The following is a 10,425-nucleotide window of genomic DNA, read 5'->3' as shown; positions in this document are numbered from 1 at the left end:
ACCCCCAACAGAGAACCCAAAAGAGCAATACTATTTGCTTTAAAAAAAAGACACGAAAGACATAAAAGTAACCACTGTAAATTTATTATGCATTAGGAAGCTTAACCTAAAAACCAACAGCATAGTAAAAAGATATGTTATCTCTGTTCATAGCAGAACAGGTTTCAAAATATATTTTCTTTTAAATGTATTCAGTCAGTACACAATCCTTTATAAAAGTTGTATATATTTTTTCTGTCAATACCTTCATTACATTTATAAATACAAGATTTACACAGCACCCCATCAAAAAAAAAATTAAAACCCTTTACAAATATCTACATATATTTCATACCTATAAAACTTTCAAAGGAGTGCTCTGTTAAAGGTGGGCCCTAGTTAATGGTCCATTTACTGGTGCAGCAAAATACATATAAATCTGTAAAGTTTTCTTTGTCCATAAAACATCTCAAAAAATAGCAAGACACTTATCGTGAAACTCGGCTTCATAAAACCTTATTTTAGAAAGGAACTTAATGTGCATATTCCCATGCGATTCAAAAGTTAGACAGATTGAAATAAAGATGAATTGAAAACAAATGCGTACTACAGAGCAGTTAAGGCAGAAGTGTGATGGATGAGAATAACTTTGAGAAGTAGGACATGGGAGACATGGGAAGAAGCAAATCATAACGCCTATGAGTCTGAACATGGATATAAACTTCACTCGTATCCAGTTACTAACTCTCAACCTACTTAGGAATTTCCAAACTGTTAGTAACTTTCTTAGAAGCAGCCTACAATTTCTATGTTGCCACCAGAATGCTTGAGTTGTTTTTTTCTTCTGTAAAATCACCTTGGACCCAACCAGGAAATCAGGTCCAGGAATCTGAGTTGTGAGTTTTACATGATTTAAGTTTGCAATAAAAATTTCTTTCATCTATTAAAGGTAATTACTATTCAATTTATTTATGTCCAGAAGTATATATATATGCTGAGTTTCATTCTAGCCAAGAATAGGAAGTAGAATAAAAAGAGACTAGGTTTTTATCTGACCTTTGAACAAAGACAATAGATCCCTGATACTGAGTGACTCTTAAGAGTGGCCATTCATCAACACCTATGGGCTGATTCAGAGAAACAGGAAGGTAGAAATTAAGAAGAGATTCTTTACCTGGAATCTTGGCCAGAGATGGCAGTCCCACTGTAGTTCTGTATACCTTCTGCTGAAAAGGGCATGGAAAGATTGCTGCCACTCTTACTCTATAGTCGTTACAGGAAAGCCATCCTTTCTACCAGAGAGATGACTTTTTCTATTTGAGTTTCACCTTGGGAATTGCACATTAGTTGCAAGGAAGTATTTCAAATCTTATCTTATTCTAATGTATAAACAGGAAAAAAAGAAAAAAGAATGTAAGAGAAAAAAAAAAAAAACAGGAGGAGGAAGAGCAGAATGATGGCGGTGGTATTTATCAAACTTGGCCCTGAAGGATGCCGCTAGCGTCTCCCATCCAGCACCATGAAGTCACCAGGGATGTGGCTACCTCCACGGCTCTCAGAGATGGCGTATGCAGAATCCCACTTTCTGCCGAGTTTACAGCTCAGTGCACTGATTCCCAGGCTCCTCAAATGAAGAGAGCTCCCAGATGCTGCTGTCTTGCAGTAGTGGCTCAATGTCCTCATCACTGCCCCGTTCTGGGGTGTTGGTCAGGCTGCCGCTGCTGCTGCTGTTATGTTTTTGAACTCCACTGGCTTTACTGTATTCAGGAATGAATAAGGCAACCAGAAAAGACATAAGAACTATACATGCCCCAAATAAAAACGGCGGGCCTGGGATGACAGCTCCCTGATGGATGTGGAAAACAAGTGGAGACAAAGAATATAGTTAGTCTCTTAACTCAAAATTATTCCTAGATTACCCAAAAAAACACACCACCAAAAAGTGAATCATATTCTCATAAGCAAATGTTTCATTAAATGTCAAGGCGACACTCCACTAGAGCTTGGTGTTTGGAATATGACAAAGGACGACTGATTAACTGCTTTTTGTACCACTTCTAAATAGCTTAAGCAAAACTGTAAGCTTGTAAGCAACAGCTGTTTACCTATAATCCCATCCTATGACTTCAGATCATGCACCTTTGTACATGAACATTAATTCCAGCTTTGTATAGATATCTATACTAAATATGGCTTAGAGGGAACAAGGGAAGAAATTTCAAATAAATAGTACAAAAAGTACCCTAGCTCAATTTTTAGCTGGATTTTTAGGTCATTTCAAATTTTAACTAGCTTGGGCTTAGCCAGAGAATAGTGTAGTGATTGTGTAGGTGAAAACAGAATCTGACCAAAGTTAAGACATATCTTTTACATAAGATATTAAATCACTAAAATGACCCCTCCCTGATCCCGAGAAGCAATGAACACAATACTTATTGCTGTCAAATAAAATATAGTAACATACAAGTAAGAATGCTCTCCAAATTTAAGGTCACAATATTTTGCTATAATCATACATAACTGTTGTTACACAACTAGACTTATGACCAAATTACCTGCAGGGGAACGTTGTTAGAGTTCAATTTCGGGCCCAACTCAGTCAGCTCCACATGGAACATGTAGAATATGAAGCCATACAGTGCTGGCCCCAGGCCATTGCATAGTCCTCTTATTCCAGTTATGATCCCCTGGGCAACTCCTGAATCAGAACAAAGAAAATAATGCCAGTCTTCTCAGAAAGGCATCTCAAGATTTGGAGCTGCACAGTACTTTCTCGCAACCATGATACACAAATTCGGCAAGACTGAGGAGAAAGCACGCTCATGACAGTAGATTAGAAGACTTCATCCATTATAAAATAAAATCCAAAACTTATAAAATCATATAAAACATATAAAATCATATAAAAACATATACAATAAAAAACTTTAATATCTTCCCATTTCAGGCAATGTCCACTTTTCTGTCAACTGAGATTTCCCTGCTCTGGTCATTTACTGGTGCTTTCACAACAAAAACTTGCCCTTCACCTCTGGCAGCCCTGGTTTCAGGAATACACACCAGTCCCCAGTAGGCAGACTTCATCTTCACAGGTGTATTCCAGCCTGTCTCCCTAGAGACCTACACTGAAAAACCCAGAAGTGCCAAATTCCTAAATATCTCTGCTTTCTAACATAGCAAGCAAAAAGTTAGCTTGAAGTGTATGAAATGAATGTTTCTGTAAATCAAAAATGGTAGTATATAATTCAGCCTAATACAATGTGTTCCAAAACTTTTATATTCTGACATTTAGAAACATGTATATTGACATGAATAGGTATAAAAACAGTCAAAAGAAAATCCATGCCCCAAATGACAGGACAGTGTCTGTCAGATGCCAAGGCAGTGACCGTCCTCCACGGATGGGTCACATCTTCACTTCAGACACAGCACCTCCCTAAGGATGCAAGCCAACTGAGTTACTGTAGCCAGGAGTGACATACAGAATGTGTGGTCTTCAAGGGACAATATTTAACAATGAATATGAGTAAGATACCTAACTTCTGATATAGAAAAAAAAATGCAATGAATAAACCATCCTTTCCAATATAGTTTTTTACTAAAACTTTTGAAAAGGCTCTTAGGCATTAAAAATTTTTTCTCCCTCTAAAATTGTCTACTACTTCTTCCTGAATACAATAAGGTGAGCCATTAGGAGACAGAGAAGGAAAGAGACTAAATTTAGCCATGGGAACTGCTTGAAAGGAAAGCAGTCCAGGCATGGGGGCTCACACCTGTAATCTTAGCACTTTGAGAGGCCGAGGCAGGCAGACTGAGCCCAGGAGTTCGAGACCAGGCTGGGCAACACGGCGAAACCCCATCTCTACTAAAAATACAAAAAATTAGCTGGGCATGGTAGTGTGCGTCTCTAGTCCCTGGTACTTGGGAGGCTGACTGGGAGATCACTTGAGTGCAGGAGGTGGAGGCTGCAGGGAGCCAAGATTGCACCACTACACTCTAGCCTGGGTGACAGAGTGAGACCCTATAAGGGGCAGGGGGTAGGGGGTGGGGGGAGGAAGGGTGGGAAAAGAGGGAGGAATGGAGGGAGGGAGGACAAGACAGGACAGGAAGGGAAGCAGAGGCACGGGAAGGATGGGATACGGATCTAGATGGTGGAATGCTATTTTCCACACAGCAGTCTTAATTTTAATCTCATCTCTCACTCAACGTCTAACTATCAACAACCACACAGACTTTTTCTTACTACTCTCAAATAACTATTTTCTAAATTAAGCTCACAGACTTTGAGTTATTCCAAATAATTAGTGAATAAAGTAATTAAGTAACTCGTGGTTAACTGGTTTTTCATTATTTAATAGACATCTGTTAAAATGTGATTACAGTCTGCTTAATTGTGACACTAAAGAAGAAAAGATGTATCAAAACTGAAAAGGGAAAATGAATAGTTCTATTTCTAATTGTTAGTAATCTGAACTGCTAAGTCTAGCTTTAAAAAATATAAGTGTAAGACCAAAGCAGAGAGGAAAATAGAATGTTCCTATCTGCCAAAGTAAATAAGTGTGATAGAAGGGGCCACATGGCTGTCAGCTCCTGCTGTCGATGGGGAGAACTCAGAGCTTCTCCTGCTTCTAGCAGGGAGGTCTCCCGCTGAAGGAGAAAAACAAGGGGTGGGGCAGTGACCTCACCTTGCTGATCTGACTCTGCATTCCGAGAGACGAGGGCACTGATTGCCGGAAACGTGATGCTGGACATGGCGGCCACGGTCCCTGCTGCCCACATCATCCTGCAATGACAGGACAGGCACAGTCAGGCAGCAGGCCAACCTCAAGGAGCTCACTATTCAGAATGCAATCAGTGGCAAAAGTACAAATGCCTTCTGCTTTCTCCTGTTACATTTTATTTATTTTTTCCTCTTTAAAAATGCATTTTTTTTTTAACCTACAAGGTTACACATCACATTGTAGAAAACAAATGGCCTAGGATGGGGACAGAAGGGCCAGGAAACCTTTGTTTCTTGATTTTACTTCTTTTACAAACTTTTCTTCTCCCTGGTCTCCCTATTGCTATCTTTAGACATAAGCTCAATGAAGTTCGCAAGGAGATTTCTTTTGTTGCTATAAATACATTTTCTCCACTGACTTTTCATTTTTTCTTTGTACCTCTCAAAGGCTCACTTTCACAATGCCCTCGAGCTACAGTTTGCTACCCCTCAACAGAGAGAGCATGGTGTGCCCCCAACTGGAAAAACAGACCCTGCCTTCTTCTTTAGACCTTTGTCCTTCTCTCAACAAAAGAGTCTTAACTATGTATCAGTATGAAGTGTGAGTGAGTAAAGTGAGGCCCCAACTTTGGGATGGTCATTACTGAAAAAGAAAAACCTTACATGATGACAAAGTCTTTTTAACGCTACATGAATGTGACAAAATCAGCTACTGAACCAAAGTTCACAGGAGCAAAATCAAAAAGAACAAGGAGAATCAAGCAAGTTAATCTGGCAAAAAGTCACAGATGGATAGGGGCAGTGGCTCATGACTGTAATCCTAGCACTTTGGGATGCCAAGGCAGGAGGATTGCTTGAGCCCAGGAGTTCGAGACCAGCATGGGCGACATGAGACCTTGTCACTACAAAGAAAAAAAAAAGAAAAAAAAAAATCAAAACATTAGCCAGGAGTGGGGTAAACATAAATAAATAAATAAAAATATTAGCCAGGCGTGGTGGTGCGTGTACATACTCCCAGCTACTAAGGAGGTTGAGGTGGGAGGATCACTTGAGCCTGGGTGCTCGAGGCTGCAGTAAGCCATGATTGTGCCACTGTACTCTGGCCTAGGCAACACAGCCAGACCCTCTCTCTCAAAAAAGGAAGAGCAAGCAGATCAAATGAAATTCCAAAATTCAGAATGGGCACATGTACTTACTCCCCAAACTAAACACTGATAACTATGGCAATTCTAGTTTCTCTAAATTACATTGTCTGTTTGTGTCCAAAGTAAGGACCAGCTCTACCGTCTAAAATGGAGAAGGCATTTCTGCATTTACCCACCAGGCACATGGAGAAATCTGCCACAGTAACAAAATAAAACTCATGATTCCTTCTATTTTTTCTTATTCCACTGAGCTTATTTTGACCTTCCTTCCTGTTTATGGGAATCTAATATGGTAGTAATAACTGCGGCAGAATGCACATGGTTTTGGAAGAAATCTTAGTGTTCAAATTCAAATGATTTATCAAGGTTATGTTATTGCCCCAAGGTCACTCAGTCAATGATAGCTAATGATAGTCAATCATAGTGAAGCTTGCCATAATCAGTCATTTTTTTGTATCTTCTTGTTTTGCTTTTGACTATATTCAATGTCTCTAAAAACTGGCCAGGCGCAGTGGCTCACGCCTATAATCCCAGCACTTTGGGAGGCCGAGGCGGGCAGATCACAAGGTCAAGAGTTCGAGATCAGCCTGGCCAACATGGTGAAACCCCATCTCTACTAAAAATACAAAAATTAGCCGGGCATGGTGGTGAATGCCTGTAATCCTAGCTACTCAGGAGCCTGAGGCAGGAGAATTGCTTGAACCCAGGTGGCAGAGGTTGCAGTGAGCTGAGATCGTGCCACTGCACTCCAGCCTGGGCAACAGTGAGACTCCGTCTCAGGGAAAGAAAAAAAAAAATTGGCATATGCTTTAAAAAGTAGACATAAAATTTTATTTGGGGGCTGGAGGGGAGAGAGAGACACATTCAATTAAGGAACAATTCTGTGAAAGTCCAATGACATAAAGGCAGTCTTTATAAATAATCCTGTTATCTAGCTCCACATTTCCCCAAATTAAAGCCTAATGGTTTCTGCAACGTTGAATACATCAAACCAGCAAAATAACCCTTGCTTCCTTCTCATCACACCCAACCACCCCAAGCTCCTCTAAGAGGCATCTGTCTGGCAGTTCATAAGAATCTAAGAGTGAGGCTTACCAGGCCTGTGATCCAAAACCATACCAGGCTAACTGGAGCATCTGGAAGCCCAAGCCAAGGAGGACAGTATTCTTATTTCCTAATGATCTCATCAAGATGCTAAGAAAGGCCGTCTGCAAAGTAAAGGAGACAACTCTGAAAAACCACATCAACACACAGAATTAAAATACAAGCTGTGTGTGTGAAGACCCTTCCCTGATGACCAGGGACCTCTAAGGGCACACTGCCTGACTCGCGACCTCAGAGTCTGGACAGTACTGATGACCTTCTACAGGGGTGTAGTGTTGGGGGCTCCCAGCCTGATCCGGGGCTCAAGGCTTTCAGCCTCCTCCCTAAGAAGCCTGTCTACCTGGTGCTCTGCTGGCACTTCCTGAAAGGATATCACAACTGTTCACCAGTTACTATGATTGAGAGGGACAGCCTCAGTCTCTGGAGAAATGCTAATCACTTAAATATCTGTGAATAGCAAACTCCTGCTGAACATTTACAGAATATGAGAGCTTCTGCTGGAAGTTTACAAAGTTGGAATTGACGTTAAGTTTGATTTTAACAAATACATACTCTGCTAAATATAACTAGTTGAGATAGTCCGAAAAGGGCTTGGATAAAAGATGACTGGGCTGGCCGGGTGCGGTGGCTCATGCCTGTAATCCCAGCACTTTGGGAGGCCAAGGCGGGCAGATCACAAGGTCAGGAGTTCGAGACCAGCCTGGCCAGCAGGGTGAAACCCTGTCTCTACTAAAAATACAAAAATTAGCCAGGCATGGTGGCGCACACCTGTAGTCCCAGCTATTTGGGAGGCTGAGGCAGTAGAATCACTTGAACCTGAGAGGTGGAGGTTGCAGTGAGCCGAAATCACACCACTGCACTCCAGCCTGGGTGACAGAGCGAGACTCCATCTCAAAAAAAAAAAAAAAAAAAAAAAAAAGATGGCTGGGCTAACTGGAGTTAATGTTTGATTTTGTAAAAAACCAAAATGATCAACTTGAAAGGTTAACATAATTTACATTTGCAACACATTTCAACAAAAAAATATAAACGGCCTTTGCCTTGATACATTCCCATAAGCCTTGTCAAATGTATTATTTTCATAAAGCAGTTTTGCAGCCTTCTCATTTCTCCTTGAGAGAGGTTACCACAGAAGAATGCTCTGCTTTCCTGGTAACCATTTCAGGGAAACAACCCCTAGACAGTACCATACAATATAGTGAATGTGCCTCAGCACAACAGTGAATTAATTTAAGGACAATATGCTTCACCTTTCCTGGTACTGTATTTACAATAGATGGGGAAATGCAAAATTATATATATATAAAATATATAAAATTTTATATATATAATATATAATTTTATATAATATATTTTTATTTTAAAATAGTTTTACATAATATTTTTTATATATATTTTTATATATATTTTTATATATATATTTTTATATATTTTTTATATATATTTTTTTGAGTGGTTTATCCATCACCAGGCTGGATGTATGTGGAGATTTGGTCCGCCACCTCCATTCCAGTTCAAGCTTTTCCTGCCTCAGCCTCTGAGTAGTGATTACAAGGTCCACCACACCGTAGAGACAGGGTTTCGCCATATTGGCCAGGCTGGTCTGGAGCTCCTGACCTCAGGTGATCCACCTGCCTCGGCCTCCCAAAGTGCTGGGATTACAGGTGTGAGCCACCGTGTCCAGCCCTCACTGAATATGTTTTAAAGCTCTGATTCATATTTCTTCAGTCCTGGGAACAGTCGGAGTTGAAGCAGTTACAGATTTTCATTTCTGCTTTTCATTTCTACTTACTTTTCAACATTAAAATAACACTGAAACATTTTCCTAGTTGATTTTGCAATCCATAGATAGATGATAATTATTTACTATTTTGGTTAGTGTAAAAGCAAACAAAATTATTGACCCAGCAGAAGTTAACAACAAATATTCTGAAAAGTAGGGAAGTTGTATCAAAGTTCTCCTAAATCATCTTCTCCAAGAAAACACTAAATGGCAGATGATGCCGGTGCAAGGGGAGCGCCAGAGGCCCCCAGGAGCCTAGAATGGGGAACCACTGTGGCTTCCGAGGAGGCTTAGGCAGTGGCATCGGGGGCCAGGGCCCCTAAGCTGAGGGAGGCAAGGCTGAAGACAAGAGTGGATGCCAGTCACCAAGCTGGGCTGCCTGGTCAAGGATATAATTTTAAAAACATTGTTTTAAATAAAAACAAAAAAAATTTCCCCTAAATTACAACCTCAAAAAACAAAATAACCTCTACACATTATATAAGAAGGAATAGTTCTGTGGACCACATTCACATCAGTTTCTTGATCTGATATTATACTATAGCTGTGCAAGACCTTACCATAGCAGGGGGTGAGGGACTGTGGTAGCAGTTCAGGGAATATCTCCCTGTATTTTTATATGTGGCTTCCTGTGAAACTATGGTTATCAGGATATTTTTAAAATTTTTTAAATACAGATAAAATGATACCCACCTGAGCCACAATGGACAGAATTCCTACCATAGCTATGAATGCTGCAATTTTAACAGATCCAAAACCTATGACCTGTGGAAATGGAATGAAAACACTTTAGTAACATAGATATTATAAAATAAGGAATATTATGTTCTATTACAATGATAAGCTGAGGAAAATTCATAAAACCAGTGGCAAATTAAGACATGCTGAAAGCTGAACCTATGTAACCAGCAATTTATATCTAAAACTGATATAAGAAATCATTATAAGCAGGCACAACTTAGATTGTGAAATGTTTTTTAGACATTTTCTATTATATGTCTACCTGTTGTTTTATATACCCTCTCCATCCCCAACCCCCAAATTGATAAATATAATGGTATCAAGTAATAAAAAATGAAAGAAAATGACTGACTTTTGATGCTGCCAATACAGCATTGCTCACTAGCAAACCCAGTGGCTCTCAACTTTGCCTGCACATTAAAATCATGATGTGAGCAAAAGACAAGGGATAAGGAGAGCAAGGGAAGGAGACCAGTGAGATGCTGGAAGACCACTGGAGACCAATTAAATCAGGCTCTCTGGGGGTATGAACCAGGCACAGATCTCTTTTAAAAGCTCCCATGGCGATTCTAATAAGCAGCCAAAGTAACTTGGCAATGATTTCTAAGCCTCTGACCATAACAGTATCTCTGAAATGTCTACAACTTTTAAGTCTTAAACATCAAGTTTCTTAAGTTACGTTATTTTGGGGCTAGGCGCGGTGGCTCACGCCTGTAATCCTAACACTTTGGGAGGCCAAGACAGGCGGATCATCAGGTCAGGAGTTCGAGACCAGCCTGACCAACATGGTGAATGAAACCCCGTCTTTACTAAAAATACAAAAAATTAGCTGGACGTGGTGGCGTACGCCTGTAATCCCAGCTACTCAGGAGGCTGAGGCAGGAGAACAGCTTGAACCCAGAAGGCAGAGGTTGCAGTGAGCCAAGATTGCGCCACTGTATTCCAGCCTGCGT

General features: G+C 40.3%; 1 protein-coding gene across 4 annotated transcripts in view; it reads right to left on the bottom strand.

Moving 5' to 3' along the window:
- Window positions 1-66: 66 nt before the first annotated feature.
- MFSD14B (major facilitator superfamily domain containing 14B) overlaps window positions 67-10,425 on the bottom strand; it is an 87,680-nt gene continuing 77,321 nt past the window's right edge. For all 4 annotated transcript variants that reach the window (XM_032164574.2, XM_032164573.2, XM_058445635.1 and 1 more), the window contains 5 exons: window positions 9,425-9,496; window positions 6,940-7,052; window positions 4,665-4,762; window positions 2,535-2,677; window positions 67-1,825 (listed from right to left, as the gene is read on the bottom strand). In XM_032164574.2, coding sequence (XP_032020465.1) covers window positions 1,574-1,825; window positions 2,535-2,677; window positions 4,665-4,762; window positions 6,940-7,052; window positions 9,425-9,496 — 678 coding nt within the window. In that variant the 3' untranslated portion in view covers window positions 67-1,573. The remainder of the gene's footprint in view (window positions 1,826-2,534; window positions 2,678-4,664; window positions 4,763-6,939; window positions 7,053-9,424; window positions 9,497-10,425) is intronic.

The sequence above is a fragment of the Hylobates moloch genome, unplaced genomic scaffold (genome assembly GCF_009828535.3).
Source record: "Hylobates moloch isolate HMO894 unplaced genomic scaffold, HMol_V3 SCAFFOLD_10, whole genome shotgun sequence".
Classification (NCBI taxonomy): Eukaryota; Metazoa; Chordata; class Mammalia; order Primates; family Hylobatidae; genus Hylobates; species Hylobates moloch.
The sequence above is the reverse complement of the archived record's forward strand: the minus strand, read 5'-3'. Positions and strand labels throughout refer to the sequence as shown.